General features: G+C 32.3%; 1 protein-coding gene across 3 annotated transcripts in view; it reads left to right on the plus strand.

Moving 5' to 3' along the window:
- The window catches only part of LOC145246813 (alkaline ceramidase 3-like), a 213,659-nt gene extending 194,603 nt beyond the window's left edge, over positions 1 to 19,056 (plus strand). For all 3 annotated transcript variants that reach the window (XM_080108634.1, XM_080108632.1, XM_080108633.1), the window contains 6 exons: positions 934 to 969; positions 7,788 to 7,843; positions 8,616 to 8,717; positions 13,292 to 13,393; positions 15,213 to 15,258; positions 16,095 to 19,056. In XM_080108634.1, the coding sequence (XP_079964760.1) occupies positions 934 to 969; positions 7,788 to 7,843; positions 8,616 to 8,717; positions 13,292 to 13,393; positions 15,213 to 15,258; positions 16,095 to 16,190 (438 nt within the window). In that variant the 3' untranslated portion in view covers positions 16,191 to 19,056. The remainder of the gene's footprint in view (positions 1 to 933; positions 970 to 7,787; positions 7,844 to 8,615; positions 8,718 to 13,291; positions 13,394 to 15,212; positions 15,259 to 16,094) is intronic.
- The last annotated feature ends 3,695 nt before the right edge of the window (positions 19,057 to 22,751 follow it).

Genomic DNA, 22,751 nt, shown 5'->3' on the forward strand with positions numbered 1-22,751 from the left:
ATTTAATAATCTTTAAGTAAATAAACTAAATATGCCTCTTTCTTTATTTTTTAAAAATTGTAGCAATTTAAATCTTTTAAAACAATTGTTCACTGGCTTTTCTGTAAAAATATTCTTAAATTTAATAAAATGAATGCCGACTTTTGAAGTGTATTTATTTAAAATTGTAGTTATTAAATTCTTGATTTTGATTTTTGGAACAATTTATTTTAAAAATGGATGGATTCAAATTTTTTTTTTTTTTTTACCTTGGTAACATCAAATTAATAACCAATCACCTCCTCATTTATTTTAAAGTTATAACATAGATACGAACATGAACTTCCTTAGCTTATTATAAAGCTTGAACTCACAGTATTCATATATATATATATAGTGCTTATTAGTGAATGCGTCTCTTCTCACAACAGCCTAGGTTTTGAGGGCACTCAGTATATTTTTTACCTCCCACTATATTTTTTTAAAGTTTTATAAAATTATATTATATTCCTTAGTATTTACGATTAGACTTGCTCACTGAGAATGGAGCTGGAAATAATATCTAGCCCAGTGAGTCAGATTTACCATTTTTCTCTGTAGGATTGCTATATATATATATATATATATATATATATATATATATATATACTTATTTATTTATTTCTTGGGCAGTCTGTCGATTTCAATGATGACGTGGAGGTCGGTTAGTGTCCGTGTCGAAGGTATGATGTGAGTCTGATCGGAGCTCTGAAACCCGGCCACAGATGTGACACCTAATGGCAGGAATATATATATATCTTTTAAATGATAAACAGAATTAATAAACAAAATAACTCCACTTATATATATTACAAGTACTTTGATTAAGAATGTCCAACATATAAACAACTTCATTTATAAATATCTGAGAAAATACGCCATTAAATGTGTTAATATTTTTTTCTATTTTCACAGGTTTATTTATTTGTTAAAGATCCAATTTTTCATGAGGTGAGTTTGATATGAAGCTTTCTATTTATTACAAATCAAAAATTTGTGATAGAAATACAATCCACTCTTGCTGTTTCTTTATCTTTCTTTCTCTTTCATTTTTCTTTGTTCTTTTTTCACAGATTTTTAGATCATATTTCATTTAAGTAAATTTATTTGTCAAAAAATAAACAATCAGGATTCAGTTTCCATGTAGGGAGAGGGTGGTAGAAATTTATGAAGAAGAGGATACAGTAGCTTTGCACTTGTCTAAATTTGCCTTTAATTGCTGTGTTGATGGCGCACTTATCTCTCTTGGAAATCTATTCCAAGGTTAAGGAATCTTGATTGAGAAAGAGTCCTTTCCCTGGTTTAATCGAAATCGGCAGTAAAATAGTATCTTGTGATCATTTTGTGATGGAGGAATAATAGGTCATGGGATGTATCATGACCCATTGATGAGAGTGTAATCCAAATTGAGATCACCGCACAGTCAATCAAGGGTAAAAAAAGTTCAGTTTCTTGAGTCAGTTTTCATAGACCTTGCACCATTTAAATAGTCAGTCTTTGAACTTGAATTTGCTGGCTATCACATATTAGCATACATTAACAGTAGTCTAATGAGTTATACATAAAATGGGGAAAATATTTTCAGTTTGTTGAATGAGAAATAGTGCCCTTTGCTTTGTTTACAATTTGGTTCACGCTTTGAAAAAGAAAATATTTTTCTTCTTTGTAAGTTGACTGCTATTTTTGATATGTAAGGTAATCAAAACTGGATATGATGCATATTTACTACAAAAAATAATTAAAATTTTGCTGCCTTTTGTGTCAACAATCCATTGAATGTATATGAATTGATTTCCTTGTGATCTGATTTTGATTTTGATCAAGATCAAAAACACAGGCTTTCTCTTATCACACACCAACATAATGTTTTACAATTAATTTAAAATTTCTGCATGTTAATACAATCAGGAAAACAGGAAATGAATTTCGAAGAAGGAAAAAGCTCTTGGGCACCAGGGAAGTAATAGCATTTTGTTGTTTGTTGGTGTAGTTGGGGATATTTACATTGTGAGGAAGAACCAGTTCTGTAAATTCGTTGGAGCACATTCCATTAAAGTATTTGCAAAACTAGTACAAAAATGCAACTTTGCATTAATAGGACAGCCATTGGAGCTTGATTGACTATGTGAAACCTATTAGATTGGAGAGTTTTTTGTTGACATTCCTGAAAAAAAGCAATATATTTTCGAGTCACTATCCAACCGGTTTGTTTTAAATACTTCTATTGTGAAAGTTTTTAGTTTCTATTTTGTTGATTATAAAACGAAATTAGTCTTTTCACATATGCTGATTTTTACAACTATACATTTGTCGCAAAGACTGGTGGGCCAAAGTAACTAAAAGAATACTCCCAAATTTACTCAAACACAATCATTGTAATAACATTTACTGTATTTACTATACTTTATTTAGACTACAAGTTTAAATTCTCCTGAAGATATGCAATTATTTGATTAATAATTTTATAAATAGCAACTTAATTGAAAATCTGAATTATATGTAACTACAGATAATAAAATCATGGAGTGACTTTTTAAAAATTGTGGTCAATAAAAATTATGAATTGACACTTTTATAAATATTCTTGTGTGTCTGTGTCGGATTTCTGTAGTTTAAAAAACTAAATCCATTAATTTGCATATGAGAGGAGTGGTTGTGTAAACCAGGATGAATTATGAGGAACAATCGAGAGAGCACATCAAAGGTAAGATTTGGTGTGTATTACAATGTCCATGAAAAGGAATGCTGTCAATTTTTATTTAGATTTTCCATAGAAAAAAATTGACGATTCTGCAAGTTAAACACAGTTTTCTATTTTACTTTTTAACTAAAAATGAATATTCACAATGAAGTAAAGAGCATTTAAAACTACTTTTAAAAACACACAAACATGGGGCAGGTATTTAAAAAAGTAATTTTTATTGCCTATGTTAACATTTATTCTATTGGATTTTTTAACTCTTGTTTTCGGTGTTGGCTTCACTGTATAATACTCCCTTTTTAAGTTGCTTAACCTTAATCCCTTCATTTTATGGACTAAATAGGTTTTATTATACATGTAGTAAAAATTAAGATACCACCTTTGCAAAAAAAGAAAACATTTTGAAAGTGTGAATGTAGAAAAAAAAAAAAAAATTGTAAACGTTGCTTGTATTTAAAGCTCTCAAGACATTTAATTTTTTTTACATTTTCAATTTTTCAGTAGAAATACTTTAAAAAAATTGCATTATTTAAAAAATTTATATTGTTTTATAACATTGTTAGTAACTATAGCAATTTAAAGGGAGGTAATTTTGATATCTGGTATAAGCCTTTTAGTCTTGAGCAGCAATTGATATCTCCCCTACGAGTGCCTGAGCAGGAAGTCTAAAGTGAAGTAAGAGTTGTACAATCATTAACTGTACCTCTCTCAAACCATCATTGCTTCGTAAAGAGAAGTTCAAGATGACTAGAAACAATGCCAGGATAAGCAGAGAAAAATTAGTGTAATTTCAAAATTTGACAATTCTTTTAGGTTAGTTCCACAATCAAAGCTTGGAACCTAGTTTACTCTACTATTTTGCTAGGTTCATAAGAAAGTTTTTGTGGAATTTTTAATTTGAAATTCAAATGATGTATTTTTAAAATAGGCACTTTGATAAGACGTGGGCACATTCTTAATTAATATTTTGTGTTTACAGTAAAATCATTCCTGTCTTTTGCATTTTAAATTTTAATTCAAATCATTATATTAGTTTGAAGAAAGTCTTGTATAATTTTACATTTGGATTTAAAATGTATTTTTAAATAAGTTTTCATTATAATACCTTTACTTTATATATCATTTTAAAGAGCAGTTTTCGCTCTGTCTAATCGTTTAAATTATAATCGTTTTAAAACACTTATGTCTTCTTTTCAGAACGTTGAATACAAGATGGAAAAAAAGCAAATTTGCACAATTTTCTTATTTTAATCCAAGCTAGGCTGAAAAGCTACGGAAACAGTCTACGATACGAATGAAACTTTGGCCCAGGAACTATTACTAAATGAACTGCACAAGGGTGGTTTAAGAAATTTTGTGGTGACGAGTGTTGAAGATGCTGAGCATAGTGGTCAACCATCGGATGTTGACAATGATCAATTAAGAGCCTTAGTCGAAGCCAATCCATGCACAACTGTTTGAGAACTTGCTTTTGAATTAGATGTAACGTATATGATGATTTCTAACCATTTGAGAGAGATTGGAAAGACAAAAAAACTTGATAAATAGGTGCCTCATAAATTGAATGACTACAAAAAGAAGAAACATCGTTATGAAGTATCATCTTCCCTTATTTTACGCATCAAGAATGACCCATTTCTCGACTGGGTTGTGACTTCCAATTAAAAGTGTGTTTTTTACTACAAATGGTGATGCTCAGCTCAGTAGTTAGATGCCAACAAAGCTTTTCAACACTTCCTGAATCCAGAGTTACACTAAAAGATGGCCATAGCTTCGACTGGTCCCATCCATTATAGTTTTTTTTTTTTTTTTTTTTTTTTTGAATGCAGGCGAAACTATTTCACTAGAAAAGTACTGTCAACAAATGGATAAAAGGCATCAGAAACTTCGACAACAACACCCAGCATTAGTCAACAGAAAAGACCCAGTTCTCCTCCATGACAATGCTTGACTGCACATTGATAAAGCGATTCTGCAGAAGTTGAACGAATTAGGTTACGAAACTCTGCCTCACCCGTTATACTCTCCAAACCTCTCACCTACCGACTAACCCTTTTTCAAGCATCTCGACAACTTTGTGCATGAGAAATGCTTCGAAAACCTAAGCAATATCAAAAACGTCTTCAATCTAAAACCAAGCTTCTCTCTTTACATCATCAACGTTCTTATCCCTATCTGGCATCAGTTGAAATGAATGGCTCTCGTCTTGAGGAGACCTCAAGTTTTGACAAGCTTCTGGGCTTGACCTTTACTCCTGATCTTAAATCGAACAGGTACATCAAATCTGTTGCCAAGGCCGCTGGAAAAATGGTGGGATCCTTCTATTGATTGAGTAGATATCTCACTGCTGATGCAATTCTCTATCTATATAAGAGCCAGTTACATCCAAGGATGGAATACTGTTGCCACATCTGGGCAGGAGTTGCTAGAAAGGACTTGTCCTGCCTTGATAGAGTTCAAAATAGACTTTGTAGCCTCATAGGAGATATCCTTTTCTCTTCCCTGCAACCTCTATCTCACAGAAGAGATGTTGCGAGTTTGTCTCTGCTGTATCGTTATTTTCATGGAAAGTGTTTGACTGAGCTTCAGTCTATGGTCCCCCCACGCCAAACTTTCACAAGAAACACTCGTCTAGCTGAAAACACTATCAATAATTCCCCCCCACTCGTTATCTGTGCCTAAACCTAAACGTAGATTCCATGAACAAAGCTTCTTTCTTAGAACTGCAAGCCTGTGGAATTGTCTTCCATTTTCCTGCTTTCCAACTGACTACAATATGGTTGTTTTCAAGTCTAACGTAAACAAGTTCTTGATGAGCCATTCCACTTGTTAACAAATTTACTGAATTTCCATTACTAACGATTACTATATTGTCCAATTTCTACTGTGCACTCTTTAACCCTTATCCTCGAGTGGCTTCTTGGCCTTGATAAGTGGTTATGCCTATGTAAAAAAAAACAACAAAAAAAAACACTTAAATGTGAGATAAAAATTCCCAACTTTTATTAAAACAAAAATGAGATCTGAGTTTTTATGAATAGAGATTATACCCAAGGATTTTCCGCGTGTGTCACATGTTTCCATAACGACTTCAAACAATTGGTTTCGGTTAGTGACTGGAAGTTTTCTGCAAGGTTGTTTTTGGAAGTGGTGAACACTCAGAATAGTTCCTTATTTTTTTTTAATTATTAGGAATGTGTTTCGTAATGAAAAATGTAAGACTATATTATCAAGCCATTTATTGAAATTTAAGAAAGAGCAAATTATTGTAAATTATAAAATTAATAAATGAAGTTTTGTAAGCCATAAAACTTTTTATTTGCACTTTTATAATAAATACAAGTTTAAGAAACTAGTTAATAAAACTAAAAATAATAACTCTTTATTTGAATGTTTTAATAAAAATAAGTTTATAAAACGAGGTTTTGAACTGAATATTCTGTATTGGATTTGTTTTGTTTGCTTTATAAAAACCTCATTTTATAAAAGTTTAAATAAAGTTTTACTTTTTTAGTTAAAAAAAGCAAACTTGTATCGTAAACTTGTATTTATTATAAAACTTTAAATAAAAAATTTATTTCTCATTAAACCTCATTTGTTATGTTTATTTTTATAATTTGCAATTATTTGCTTTTTTTTTTATTTTAATAAATTGCTTCACAATATGAATATTGTTTACATTTTTTCATTGTGCAATGCCTTTCTAAAAAAATTATTCCGAGTGTTCATCACTTCCAAAAAGTTTCTAGTGACTTTAGTTGACTGTAACCTTGGCTTCAAATTCTTCAATAATTTTTTATTGCTATTTAAGCATGAAAAAAAAAAACAGACTACATATACATGCAGAACAAAAGAATGTGATGCACATCAAATTTTTGAATGAATGGAAAATTTTGAGCCGATATTTTTTTTTTATTTAATTTCAATATTTATAAAAATGGAGAAATTCTACCTCTTTGACCTGTGTGTGCCTCGCTTCCTTTGAACACTATAATTACAAGTTATGAAACCACACAAATTGTTTCCAAACATTTTTTTATTAGTAAGTTAACCAATGCCTAGAGGTCACTAGAGTATGAGTTAAACATTAGAGTGATAATTGATGATGGTGAAAATTTGGATAGAATTTGATTATTTAAGAAGACAGCTCAACAATAACTTTACATTGGACTTAAAAATGACCATGTTGTAATCAGTTGGGAAGCAGCCCCACAGTACTATGTTCTACATACGTGCATTTCTAAAGAAACTCTACCAGGTTTGAACAAAAAGTTTCTCATTTTTTAGGATTGTCATCCTCCTCTTGTTGTTTCCATTGTCACCGGTTTTCATTTCTGTCACCATCAAATTCTGACTGCGGATGGTTACTAGTATTTTCTTTCCCTTTTTTTTTTTTCCTTTTTCCTGTAGGTTCAGGTCCACATTTTTTTTCTTTTTGGTTGCTTTTCTTGTAAGGGCTGAACTTCCCTCACATGAGATACCAGATAACTACCAGATAATGATGGCAAATCTCAAATACAAGTTAACAAATGTTTCAAATGAAGGAATAACGAGTTTTCAAATGATGGAATCTATTTCAGCATAAAAATACAATCCTATGTCACATTTATATCCTCATAAAAACGGTGATAAAAACTGGTTCAAAATGACTGAAGATTGGCAGAGAAGGGAGATCACTCTACCAAGTAAGGGCTATAATTAAAGCAAGACTCGCAAATTCGTTTTGTTTCAACTGTATGGAGAATGGAATTCTGCTATTAGTGAAATTACTGTAGTCACCCTATAAAAAAATAAAGGTATAAAAACTCTACCAAGTTACCATAATCTTTCTGCAATGATGTTTCATACTCAGTATATGTTTTGAATCAATTCTCAAAACTGTTTTTGGAAACAACACTAACATATCTCAAAGAGTGTGTTCTGCTCTACAAAATGATTGTTGTATAAATATTAAACAAAAAATTAAATGAATTCATATTTTTTTTAATTTATTATTTTGTTTTTGATGCATTTTCTGATGTAAAACCTTTTCTTTTTGGTGATTATTATTTTTTGTCTCTCATTTCAGTTTGCCTACGGTGTACTCGTGATTTGTCTTGTGATTGTTTCATTCCGAGTAATTAGGTAAGACATCTTCAATTTGTCGTTAAGATGAATTCACTTTTTGTTTATTTTGCTTCACTTAAGAGAGGGGAAAAAAGCATAACCACCCAATTTACAGAGGAGGGATTGCCTTTGTAAATTTAAGATATAATGAACCTCTGGATTCAAATTCCTTTTGTAGTAGCTAACACATTAAACACAACTTTCACATGCCAGTCGTAGTGAGGGAGACTGCTCCTTAACATACTTGTTAATCAAAATATCATGGGAAAATCTGAATGACTTAAAATTCCTATATCGCTGTTTGGATTCTCCAAAGTGTAGTATTGCTATGAGATGCTGCAAGTTATGGTATGACCACATTGAAAGAATGGTTGAGAGTTCTTGGGTTAGTAGATGTAGAACAGTTGAGGTAGCAGATTCAGATCACAGAGGAGGTCAAAGAAAACCACAGGAGAAAGTGATAAGAATGAACTTGTGAGAAAGAGGATGTGTGGAGAACAGGAGACTTTAATGGTATGGTCACATTGAAAAAGAGATGAGAGTTCTCAGGTTAGTGGATGTAGAACAGTTGAGTTAGTAGGTTCAGTTTACAGATGAAGGTCAAAGAAAAGATGGGATCAAGTGCAAAAAATTAACTTGAGAGAAAGAGGGATAAATAAAGATTAATCCAGAAATAGGTTGGTTTCTTTCAGTCATTTAACATGTGGCAGCATGTAAAAACGGATGTTGATGAATTTGTTTTAATTTTTTATATTAAAAATAAAAAAAATTGTCTCATCTTTTTTTGCAGACGATGTGAACACAACTTAACATTAGTTATGTCTGGAATATTAACATACTTTATTGGATTTATTCTCTGGAATATTGATAACAATTTCTGCCCACAAATTCGGTAAGCTTTTCTTTTGTTGTCCTTCTACTTTGTCTTAGGTAGAAACCTTTCAACCAAAATTGACAAATAGTGGTGAAGAGGTTAAGAAACATTGTTTGTATAATATATATATATATATATATATATATATATATATAGATGAGTTAAATCATAGATTTGATGATCAAATGAATTATTGCCTTATTAAATATTATAGTGAGATAATATTTTCAAGATGATCCCAGCCCAAAATGTAAAAAAAAAATTTAGCAAAATATAAATGTAAGGATTAAAGTTAAATTCTTCAGATTAAAATAAATATAAAAAATATATTCAGATTAAGAATTTATTGTTTGTTTTATATGCTTGTGAATAACTAATTATTTTGCTAACTGCATTTCATTTCCTCTGATGGTATAGGCTATTATTGAAAATCCATGGATTAAGGAAATAAATATAATTCTTTCCATATATTCCTTGCCTCAAACAATAAATTCTTAATCGGAATATATTTTTATATATATTTTAATCTGAAGAATTTAACTTTAATCCTTACATTTACACACACACACACACGCACACGCGCACACACACACACACACACACACACACACACACACATATATATAGTCATAAAGTTTGAAAAAATATATGACACAGAATTTCCCATGTTTCATCTCTGTAAGGATTCGTCCGGCTATTGCATGGAATCAATGTTAATTTGTATTTTATGTTCTTGTGTTCCTGGGTTTTCTAGTCAACCAATCAGATTCTTTGTTATTCACACATCCATTTATCATAGCCAATGGGTGCTCGTTTATCAGGCAAGGGTACATGTGGCCTCTAATTCTCCCATTTTTTATTTTTTTTGTGGGGATCCGTTTTCTTTTTTTTTTGTTGGGAAGTTTTTCACTTACATTTGATTTTTATACTAGTGTATTTATTTATTATTAGTAGAATTATGATATTCATTTTTGTTACAATTGTTATTATTTATTAACGTTTTTGTGTGTGCTGTTCTAAGGTAAAGTTTATTTTGTGTATACATACATTTGCTATTTCACTCCTTCAGCTTAATAGATTTTGGGATTCTTTAAAGTTTAGGATAATTAATTTCTCATGCAAACATAGTCTACGTGAGTCATCTAAGTTTCTACATATGCTGGCCTGCTGTACTATTTTTCACTCTACTATTGGTGATCGTTCACTTTCCTTGAGCTCTCAGTAGTAGTTTGCTAAGGCTGTTTTTGGTCATAATATCAACTTTAAAATCCAGAGAGGTAATTCCTACATATTTTTGGTTATTCGGGTTTTCTTTGGAAAATATTATGGCCTAGTAGACGATACTTTTGGTAAGGCATTTATTTTGTTGTGCACAGTGAGCCTGCATACAATTTTTTTATTGTCTATTGCTTGTGTTTTTATTTCTATCACGATTTGCATCATTACTATTTATATTAATCATATTTTTGTTCTTTGTGTTATTTTGGTCCCCCGATTTATCAGAGAGAGACCTATGTTTTCAGTGGCATCCGTGCTTCTATGTGTCTGTTAGTCCGGACTATAGCCAGATAACCGTCCATTAGTTTTTCCTGAAATTTTGCCACAAATTGTATTTCATTAAATAGATTTGCACAGTAAAACATTATTTTTGTGAAAATTCCTGTTGCATCCCCAGGGGCTCAAAAGAGGTAAAAAATGCCCCCAAAAGGTCAGAAATTACACATTTTGCCCTATAACTAGATTTTTCTGAAACTTGGCCAAAATATGAAACCCATTGTTCTTACTATAAATCCAGTATGGGTGACTCTGGCAAAATTCTGGTTTGTGTCCGCGGAAACTTATAGTGCTAAAAACACCCCTTTTTGTGGCTTCTTTTTCATATTTCTCAACAAAAACTTGATATGTCTTACTATATAGTATTTTTTCACGGTGGTCAACTCAAATATAACTCAAATATAACTCAATGTTAAGGCCTGAAACTGCACCATTTTCCATTTGCACTGAGATTCAGCATATCCAGGAGCTCAAAAGAGGTCAAAAATGCCTCCAAATGGCCAAAAATGACACTTTTTGCCCCATAGCGTTTGATCCATCCATGAGATTTTCCTGAAACTTAGCCAAAATGTGGCGGCCATTGTTCTTAATATAAATTCAGTATGGGTGACCCTGGCAAAATTCTGGTTCGCATCCCTCTGAGACTTTTAGGGCTAAAAACATGCCTTTTTGGAGCTCTTTTTTCGTATTACTCAAAAACTTGATATAGTGGTTTTCCATAATGCTGAATTCAAATATACATGTCTTAAGGCATGAAACTGCACTGTTTATCGATTTTCACTGGGATTCCACATTCCCAGGAGCTTGAAAGGGGTCACAAATGCCCCAAATTGCAAAAATGACACTTTTTACTCCATAACTTTTGCCCCACCCATTAGATTTCTCTGAAACTTGGCAAAAATTTGAAGGCAACGTTGGCCCTTCACACTTCTCACATTCATCATTTCTTCGCTATTTTTTTATGGCGTCATCTCACATGCAGCACCAGAAGGGGACCACGCATGCGAGACTTGTTTTTGTTGTTATGCTGGTCTTTTACTAATTTTGTTATTTTCTTTTTTATTGCTCTAATGTAATATATCATTATTATTATGTGCTTTAATTTTCATCTCTAAGTTTTCACAGCAACTTTTGGACAGTTTTAGATGGTTTTTATGAAAGATTTTGTGTAAGGAATTTGTTACTATTTTTAGAGCTGTGTTGTAGATGTTGCTTGATTTCTTAAATACATTTTTGTCACTAGAACTTTCTGTGTAGCTTAATTACCATATATATTTTCAAACCTTACTACGTGGCTCTACTTGCATATCGAGCACTGTTGAAGTAAATACTGAAAATAGATAAATACATTTTTTTACAGATACATGCAATGATAATAATATATCTTTGTTATGGTGTGATGTTGATCTATCTTATTTTGGATGTAAGTGGACTCTTCCAGAGACTATGAATACAGTGGGAAAAATTGGATAAAAAAATGCTAGAGAAAATTTGATGTATTACTCACTAGCTAAAAGTAATTCAAGCTTTCAGGCATTTGACAAAGTTTACATTAAGTTTACATTGAGATTTTGCTTATATTCAGCAGATGCTAGATAATAGATTATTAGCTTAACAGTCGAGTTCCAATCTTAGCTTGAGGCACCTGCTTATCTAACTGCACGGAAGAGCTGTAATACAGCAAAACAGCCTGTGTATGTGTGTATATATATATATATATATATATATAATGTGCACACACACGCACACAATCCGGCAATCAAAGTAAAAAGAAACTGTAAATTATAGCCTTTATTAAAATACCCCCCCCCCCCCAAATGGGAGTGACTCCATATGAAGAAACGCTAAAAAGGAGCCTGTTATGGTGTGATGTTAATCTACCTTATTTTGGATGTAGATGGACTTCCAGGCATTATGTATAGTTACAATTAAGTATCATGGCAGCCATAGCCACAGTCTCATAACATACTATTGTTTACTTCTGAAAATATATACACACACACGTAAATATGTCAGCATGTTATCTTATTTATTATAGGCATTCCAATTTTAATGAACGAATATTCAGTTTATTCAAATCCAATAGAAAATAAAGATCATCGATGTCAATAATCTACAATGATTTTTCGAATTCAGTCAATGTATTCTTTGTCTTTGAATCCAAAAATTCTTGACTTTTTCAACTTCATCAAATACTTTTTTCAACTTCATGAAATATTTTTTTTCAACTTTATCAAATATTTTTTTTTCAACTTCATGAAATATTTTTTTCAACTTCATGAAATATTTTTTTTCAACTTCATGAAATATTTTTTTTCAACCATCAAATATTTTTTTTCAACTTCATGAAATATTTTTTTTCAACCATCAAATATTTTTTTTCAACTTCATCAAATATTTTTTTCAACTTCATCAAATATTTTTATCAACTTAAGCCATTGCTGAAGATGATGAGATATGTTTTGAAAATCTCAAAAGGAGCTCTTATCTGACGAGCAAAATGATGTTTTGTCAACACGATACTCAAAGTGTTTGTAAAAGGCACAAAACAGCATTGTGCATAAATGTAAATAAGCTGTGCATGTACAAAGCATTCACATCAGCTAATGTGTACGTGTCTGAGCATCTGTGATATCTCATCAAATCGCATACTAATCACTCTGCAAGTGATTGCATGCAAGTGCAAAAGAAAATAGATGTTACTTATGTAACTGCTACAGAAGTCAAAAAAACAATGTTTGAACATGTTTAAAATTTCCCAACCGACTTATCATTTCAGCATGATAAACTTTTTCAAGTGTATGAAAGGCATCTCTTAAAATGAATGATGTTCAGTTCTGAAGATTGTTCAAGGGAGATAACTTAAGCCTAACAAAATTTGCTCTAAAGAATAAAAATTTTCTCTAAGCAGTTTGTAAAAAAATATTTTAATTCATTAAAAAAATTCAGTGTTGATTTTAAAAGCTCGTTTAACTCAAGTTTTTTAATTTAGTTCATTTTTCAGACGTTTACTGTTTTTAATTTGTTTTTATTTTTAGAAAAGTGCGTCGAGAGCTCGGCTCTTTAGGGCCAGTCAGTCAACTTCATGCTTGGTGGCATTTGCTTGCTGGAATAGGAACCTATCTTGCGATTCTGTCTTGGTAAGTAACACATTTCAATTATTATTTTTATTAAAATCTGTCAAATTAATTGCCAAATTAATAACTGATTAGAACCAGATAGAAAATAATTTAAAACACACACACACACACACACACTAATCTTCATACAATAGAAGTGGAAACCTGTTGCACTGATTTTTTAAACTTTTGATTTAAATACATTTTTTTCATCCATTAAAATAAATATATTTTTTCATCCATTAAAATAAATATATTTTTTCATCCATTAAAATAAATATATTTTTTCATCCATTAAAATAAATATATTTTTTCATCCATTAAAATAAATATATTTTTTCATCCATTAAAATATAGGTATATTGAAATCTGTATTATTTGGATTCTTCAAACAACTGTATCTTGTTGTACTCAGGAATTTGCACAGATTTTCCATCGGGGTAGCATGCTCCCATTCTGTTAGTAAACTGCAATTGTAATTTTGGGTTGTCTGCAGTGAGGATTGAACCTTCAATCTCCAAGAATTAATTTTTTTACAAATGAATTTCATAAAGTACTTTATCCACTGTGCCATGAGTCCTTGCAAACAATTCTAGCATTAACTCATTTAAGGTTCCTAAAATTCATACTAGAATTGTCCACAAAGACGCATGGTACAGTGAATAAAGTAGTTGGTGAAATTCAGTTTTAACAAGTTACATTCCTAGAGATTATTTTTCTGGATTTGGTGTTCAGGTTGTTCAAGAATGAGGCCAAGGTTCTTGGATCCTTTTCCAGCTTTGTGGCTAAATCTTCGATGGACAATCCTTCTACGAGTCTAGCAACTATCTTTTGCTTTTCGATAACCTTTAATCGCCTGAGTTTTTGGCATTTTAAGAAATCTGCAATAAAGCAATGGACAGTAAAATTTCCTTGATAAAAAATAAAATGCCATAACTTCGTGAATATCGCATGAATTTAAATAAAATTTTGGGAAATAACTAACCTTAAAGCAACCCTTTGAAGGTACAATTTTCCTTTTTTTGTGACGTATATTTAGTAAAATATAGATATTTTACTAATTTGCAATAAAGCGATTGACAGTATATATAACAAATAATAACTCAAAGCATCATGAGTGGTTCAGCAATTATTCATTTTTTTAACTGAACATGATTCTTCTTATGTAATTTTTTTAGATGAGGTTTGAAAATTTGGATTATTTTGTCTACTGTTTTCGTTTTGGTTTTTATTTTTCATCGTTTCAGATGATGTAAACTTCAACTTCTTTTGTAAACTTTGAAAATCTTCAAATTCAAAAAATTGCAGCTAATGAAGGTCGAAGGTTACATCGACCGAAACCTTGTCAAATTGAAAACTAAGGTGCAAATTGTATCCCAGCTAATCCCAAATAGAATGTTTCTTATCACACCAAAATGAAAAAAAAATACTTTATAACGTCAACATTGGATTATTTGCATTATTCAGACTGCTATTCTTACCTTAAGTGTTCTTTGCACAACGTTTCGGCTGATGTAACCATTGACTTTCTTCAGGTGTATCTTGTTGAACTCTGGAATATTTCTATTAAACTTAGGAATCTGAATTAAATTTCAAATAGAACTCTTTATTTAATCCATTGAGATAGCATGCTGTCGCTCCTTCAGTTGATTTACTATTGTATTTTTCATATCACCTGCACTTTTTTTTTACCTTCAGCCTCGAAAAGAGTGTCTTTAAAAGTTTCATTTTGTCTAGTAATTTATCCGTTACACCATAGGTCCTTATGGATTTAAAGCGAATCTAATTAATTGCAAACATTTTAATTTCTTGTTTATTTAATTTATTTTTTATTTTTCAGTATCCACACAAGATATTTATATTTGAAAAGAAACCCCAAAATAAAGGTAAAACAAACTCTCAAATATTTGCTAACTGTACAGTATATTTAACAAGAAAAAAAAAGGATGAGAAAAAAATGGACAGCGAATAACTGTTACCAAATGCAAAAACATTTACTTATTTTCACTTCCGTTTACCGACAGATGCCTTTGTTTTACTTTGTTAGAGAAAGGACTGCTTGGAAAGAAGGGTTTGACCTTAAAAATCGGAGGTGATCTTAAAGTGGGAATTGATGAAACCATGTGACTTTCAGAGGGTGTTATATGAATTTTTGGCTGACATTTTAAACCAACAAATGCAAAACGTTGCTGTTTTCTAAGTAGCCTCCGTGAGAATGAAAGCAGTTGTATACAATGTAGCCAGGTATGACAAGACAAGTGATCTGTTTAGCTGTCTGGATTTTGCTCACTTTCATGTATACACAAGTGATCTGTCACTCTAATGTTTAATGTAATTGTCTCTTTTCGAATAAACCTAGCGTGAGCATCCAAGTGTTCTGTCCATAAGTGATCAAGAACCTGTGTTCGCAATGAGAACATGGTTTAAGAAGACGTATATAACAACTGGGACATTTTTATTTACTGATGAAGTTTATTTTCTAATTGTTTCAAACTTTCTTATAAGGAAAAAAAAAAGAAATTTTAAACTTGAATTTATTTCTTTAAATATAAATTCTAAAAGTAAATTGACTTTGAATCAATAAAAAAATCCTTGTATGAAATTATTTTCAGTTTTCTAAAAACCTATATATGTATGTGTGCGTGTGTTGTGTGTTCAATATATAATATGTTAATATATTCTTACTGTTTCTTTATTTGCTTATTTTTTTGTCTCCTTTCAGATGTTTGGTGGTATTTGGCCGTACATTTCTTTTCCCATCCTTCAAAATCGATACGACAATGGCTATTCCACAAATGAACCAAAGAAAATTTACTGAGGTGGCCATGAGGAAATAAAGAGTTTATTTTGGACAGATATTATGCTAGAGTGCCATCATCATCATCATTGTCATTAATATATTGCGTGATCATGAAGGAATAATCTTCCTCCATAGTTTAATTTGTTTTATTCAATCCTAGATTATCCTAACCAGATGAAATGCACTAAATATGAAACTGCCTATGTAAATTTGAGAGCGCACACACACACACACACACACACACACACACACACACACACACACACACACACACACACACACAATCACGTGTGTGTGTGTGTGTGCATCAATGCCTTATGAATCCATATAGTGATATTGTATGTATATAATGTTAAAATATTTTTCCTGTAGAAATCTAACACATGATCATTTGATAAAAAACATGTAATTCTTTTTTTTCACAGACAAATGGAATGTGATTTCCATTCTGTGTATGCATGTGCATCTTTACCCTAGTATTCTAATCTCTGCCCCCTCAAAGTTATATCTCCATCTTTAGTCTGATGCTGGCAACCTGTCAATATTTTACAGATTTTTCTGCTTACTCAACCGAAATAGTTTAGCATTCGTATAACGATTATTGCGATGGTTATTTGCATCTTGGTTGTTAAATATAACCTTCCGACCTTCTTCCTATGTAAACTTTCCACTTTCTAGCTGAACTTAGGAAGAGCTGTGAAGTTGAACCCTTTATTTAATTTGTCTTTAATCAACCTAGTATAAAAATGAATACAGTATGAGAGCCGATAACTTAGAACACCAGAAAGAAACTTGCAATATGAATAACAGTAATAAAGAATATACATATAAGCTAACCAACTATAGTCTAGGGCGACCTGAAGGCTCCCTTTTTATTAGCTGGTACACCAAGGTGTAGGGAAGGGCACCACTCCATTCCCAATATTACTTCACTTGATCTTCCTTTTATATTGCTGAGAGTTTTTACCAAGGAGGGGCATCAAGTACCACTTGTAAAAAAAAACTTTGGTTCTTCTTGACTGAAGACTGAACTCCAGTCTCATAGCTCATTAGTGAACACTCTTACTATTAGACTAAATGGGCTGGTTACACGCAATCATTCTGTCCTATAAATAGTAATATTGTACATTTAGACAAGGCTTTTCAAAGATTTATACCAGAATTTTCCCACATAACCAACATTGTTTACAATTATGGCATTAATAATCAGCGCTAAAAGACATTCTTCTGGAGATTAAAGGTTCAATAAAAATAAAAACAACATAAATTCACTCTCAGAATGACTACAAGAATGAGAACGGTCTGAAAGTTTTGGTTCTAAATTCTGTACAGGTGTCAGAGTTCAACTAAGATTTCCAAGTTCAAAACCTAATGAAGGTCAAAGGTTACATAGCCAAAATGTAAACATAACAACCAAGTGGAGTTATCAATCTTCATCAATAAATATTTCTGACATGATAAATCATTAACGTTTATATTTATGATATACCATTAGTGTTTATGGTATATCATTAACGTTTATATTTATGATATATCATTAGTGTTTATGGTATATCATTAACGTTTATATTTATGATATATCATTAATGTTTATGGTATATCATTAACGTTTATATTTATGATATATCATTAATGTTTATGGTATATCATTAACGTTTATATTTATGATATATCATTAATGTTTATGGTATATCATTAACGTTTATATTTATGATATATCATTAATGTTTATGGTATATCATTAACGTTTATATTTATGATATATCATTAATGTTTATGGTATATCATTAACGTTTATATTTATGATATATCATTAATGTTTATGGTATATCATTAACGTTTATATTTATGATATATCGTATATGTTATGAACTTTTGTTCCCGTCTTAATTCTTCTTTGCAAAACATTTTGGCCGTTGCCCTCTCTAGCCTTTTTTTAGATGCCTTTTATGATGGACCAGCACTGAAGAGGATTAAATCGGTCTAAAACCTGTAAATAGAAACTGTTTTCTTTACCGATTATATTAAATTCTACTCTTGCTGAGAAGAGAATCTTTTAGTTGCAACAAATGTAAATATTATTTGCACATGCACACTTAATCACCTACAAGACATGATCATTGAGCGTCTTTGGTCTCTCTGTACAACGGTTTGTCAACACAACCGGACATGATGGATACTTTACCTGACAAGTGAATTCTAACCAAATAGTCAAAGTGACATTGTATTGGAAGTTCAAATAAGAATCGTTTAACATAGCTACACACAAGTTCATACGAGGAATGATACACCTTCTTCAAATAATGTCATCTCAAGTTAATTGGATACTCCACCAGAATAGATGAATTCTTATCCTGGAATCCAGAAAAACCGAGAGACAAGAAAGCTATACTATCACATAAGTTAACTGGTCAATTGGAAAATTAATGTTATTCACTTTATTACTAACCTGATTTTTGAGAGAGAGAAGAATCTTGATTGAACACTCGGAAGTCTATGTATATAGAGATCAAGTGTTAACTCCAGGAAAGGGGTTCCTTGATTTCTGATTCGTGAAAAAAAAAAAAAAAAAAACTCTGCAAGAAATGGAAATGGAAAATATACAACAAAATTATTTTCTTTCAGACCATGAGAAAAACTCTTAAAAAGCACAAAAAATCATTTTATATTCTTCGATTGGCATATCTAAAAAAACAATATCTCCTGGCTTGATTCTCAAAGCTAAAATTAAAACATAAAAACTGAAATGTATAAAAGAGAAAAAACATTTAAAAACATTTATCAATAAAAACCACTGTTGCCTTGTAAAAAAAAAAAAAAAAAAGATGACGCAATGATTTCATTGTTATGTGAAAATAAAGACAAGGTATTTTTTATTTTCTGACTTTTTGTTTGCCGTTATTTCACTCATTTTTCGTTTTATGAATTTCTGCTGTCATTTTCAGATGATGCCGGCACTTCCAGCTATAATTGAATTTCATTCTATCCTCGTCTCCTCTGCATAACATTCTCAAAAAAACTTACTTAGCTTCAACATTAAACTCTTTTCCTCCCTCGGTTCCAAGATGCCTGACTTATCCTTCAAGTTTCAGGTACCAAAGTCCAACAGTCTTTTTTTCTCCCTCTGTGTTCTAGGAACTAGAACTATTATGAGTAAAATTTATTTCCTAGAACTGCCCATCTGTGGAACACAGTACCATGGGGGTACTTACCGTTTGACTATAACACTGCCGTTTTCAAGTCCAATGTAAACAAATTCCTCCTCTAAAACCATTCATCCTCTAAAACCATCAATTTCTCTACTAGTCACAATCATTGTTATGAATTGCATTGGTGTCTCACTGTCAATCTGTCCAAGTATGGTTTAATTGAAAAAAGAATTATGAACTTTCTTAACGATTCTATGGATTTCATGATTTTGTTAAGGGGGTGGTTAGGGGCACTCCACAGTTATGAATCAAAACAATGCAGAAAATCTGTTAGATGAAGAAGTAGAAACATGATAAACATATCTGGCTTGAGATAGTTGCTTGTCTAACCACACTGATGAGCTGTGAAACAGCGAAACAGTACTGTATGTGGATGATTATAATGCTCCCTATCTTGGGTTGAGCATATTGGGAAGTGATATACAAATTACCATTAGATGCTCTTTGTGTAAACAAATTGAGCTTAGATGTTTTGGACAATGTTAAAACATTGTTAATTCACTGCTCGCATAGCAGCAGCTGTATAGCACAAAGCTTAGAAGCTCCGACTGTCGTTTGGGCGATCAGGTTTCGATCCTAGGTTGAGATAATTGCTTGTCTAGCTCCACTGATGAGCTGTGAAACAGTACTGTATGTGGATGACTCTCTCTCTCTCTCTCTCTCTCTATATATATATATATATATATATATATATATATATATATATATATATATATATATGACCTTATCTGTCTATGTGTGGAATAGTCTCTATCAAACTACTCTGTTAATTTTTGGTCTACAACTTTAAAACTTGATACATTGGGATTCAGACTTGTGGAACATTTTATTTGTTTTTTAGCTGATAAAAATAGCTGCTAAGGGTCAAATTTGGAACTTGACAGGCGTAAGTTGACTAAGCATGTATCTTCTACGCATGCACAAATATACATTTATACGTTTAACAACATTACTTTTTAAAGTTTTGATATGCAAATAGACTTAGCTCGGATGGTAATGAATAATGCTGGAGAGCTATATTTTTTGGTTTCGATTCTAGCTGATGGCACGGCAGTTAAGTCGTATTTTATTTTTAAATTTTGAAATCACTAATATACATTGCATCCAATATAATGATCAATATGTTATATATTCTTTATCATCAAGGTTATCCTTGAGGAGTACCAAATTGAGCTTTCGTTACATTTGAATATGTTATATAGAGTTCTTCATTTAGGGGCACATTTTACGTTTTCTATATAACATAAGAAAGATTCCGTGTGATTGTCTCTAATATAAATGGTTGTGTGTTTGATTATCATAAAGGGAATCGTGTGTGTGACATGTAATTTCTGAACCTACCTCTGTTTCTCGCTGTTGAACCATCTGGCAATTTCTCATCCTGGAGGGAGACTTGATACCTGTTTGACGAAGATTTATCACTCCAAGACGATGAAATGGTTTTATAGTTTTTTATTTCACTTTCCCCAGAGGTTCTGCAGAAGTGGAAGTGAAATCGGCTTGTGTTAGTTCTTCTTCACACACGTCAGCGTTCGTCTCCCCCCTCCCCAGTTAAGAGGGGGAGACCACGGAAAACGTCCGTCTTCTTCAAAGCTCAAATCAAATCTCACAGATCTAGCCAACCACGTCACACATACGTAATTTGGTCAGCTGACCTTTGGTTCTGGTAAACGTGTCTACCTCCACGTTTACTCACCTCTCTCTCTCTCTCTCTCTCTCTCCCTCTCTCCTTCTCTATTCTCTTATAGAGACACAGAGAGAGAAAATAGAAAGAGTAAGAAAGCCAGAGAGGGGGGAGATATGCTCGTTAACATTCCTCCACCCCTTTTTTATCAAAATGTATGGCAAGCCATACATTTTTAATAACTAACTAACTAAAAAAAATAATTATGTCCGAAGTACATCTTTATTTTTTTTTACTTTCCGGACTCACCCCTTTTCCAAGAAAGATCAGGCACCAGTACTCTTCTACAACACTATCAACCCTTCTGCTGCTTCTCAAAAAGTCTCTCCTCGACATTAACTTGCTTCCAAGTTAGACAAAGATACAGCTTTGCAGATATACATCTTGTCTAGGCGGTCGCATTGTTGGATATTTTCCACTGACTCTGCTCTTTATTTGGACCACTTGGCCAAACAAATGGAGACTCCATTTTCGATCACTTTTTCGAAATGGGGCCAGCATATCGCAATTACGACCAGAACGTCGGATGCTCCATGTTGGTGGTAGCTTTATCGCATGGGGACTCGAACCCCAGACCCTCAGATTAAAAGTCTGATGCTCTACCGACCCAACCATCCCACTCGCGTTCTCGACTTTCAGCATAGGCCTAAGTCCCAGTTTTTTTTTCCTTTACTGTAATGCCCTGACGTCTTTCTCTGAGTGGTCCTTTACTGGAGCTTTGTTCTATTCTATCTACTACTTCGGGACTTCACAAAGCTCTTCTACTAACTCCCTTGGTTGGTCTAAGCCAAGATACGCCTTCACACTGATTCACTCGGAGCCTGTTTGAGTTCCTGGAACCCAACAAGATACGGAATCATCACTCCCTAACTAATGCGCCAAAGCTTACTTGCGCATCGATTTCTAACTAAGTAGCTTTCCCTTTGTGATTTTTCCGCATTCCCAGCAAGTCCCAAGATTCCAACCCAGATATCCCTCACACATTCCTCTAAAAAAATAAAAAAATAATAAGGCTCTATCTTGTCCCTTACGTAATCTGCATCTTTCCCTTTTTTCTATCTCCCCGTGATTAGGCTTGGTACCGACTGTCCAGTCGCTCTGTACCCTGAGGAATTATCGCGACCTCGCACGCCAGACTTTTGTTGGACAAGACTTATTGCCGTTGCTTGGGCCTACGTGGCATCTTCCAACTCACTGGAACCACTAGTATTGTTTTAACAGGGTTCTCATTACTCTAAAATAGTATTTCCCCTGCCAAATTTTCTAATTTGTGACAATACCGTGGCTTATAAAAAAAACAATAAAACAACAGAAAAAACTGCTTTCTACAGCCTAATCGCCTTGTAATTCTCATGAAAAAAATGCAACTACGCGCTAAACGTCCCTAAAATATAACTAAACCAACCAAATCTATTCCAAAATAATTTAATTTAATAATACCAATTAAATTCACCCAGCATGGTTTTTTTTTTTTTTTAAATTTTGGTACCTTTAATTCACAATAGGGTAACATTTTATTTTCCTAAGTACTTGCATACATATTTCATTCATCTTCTCTTGAGCGATTCGTAACATAATGGCCACGTCAGCCATTGCACCCCCTCTGCCCCTTACGCCATGTCAGAGGGCATTTCATTTGCTCTCTGAAGTTGATTACAACTAGATCCGCTCACGCTGGACAGAATA

The sequence above is a fragment of the Euprymna scolopes genome, chromosome 24 (genome assembly GCF_053919585.1).
Source record: "Euprymna scolopes isolate OS-2025 chromosome 24, ASM5391958v1, whole genome shotgun sequence".
In the NCBI taxonomy this organism is placed as follows: Eukaryota; Metazoa; Mollusca; class Cephalopoda; order Sepiida; family Sepiolidae; genus Euprymna; species Euprymna scolopes.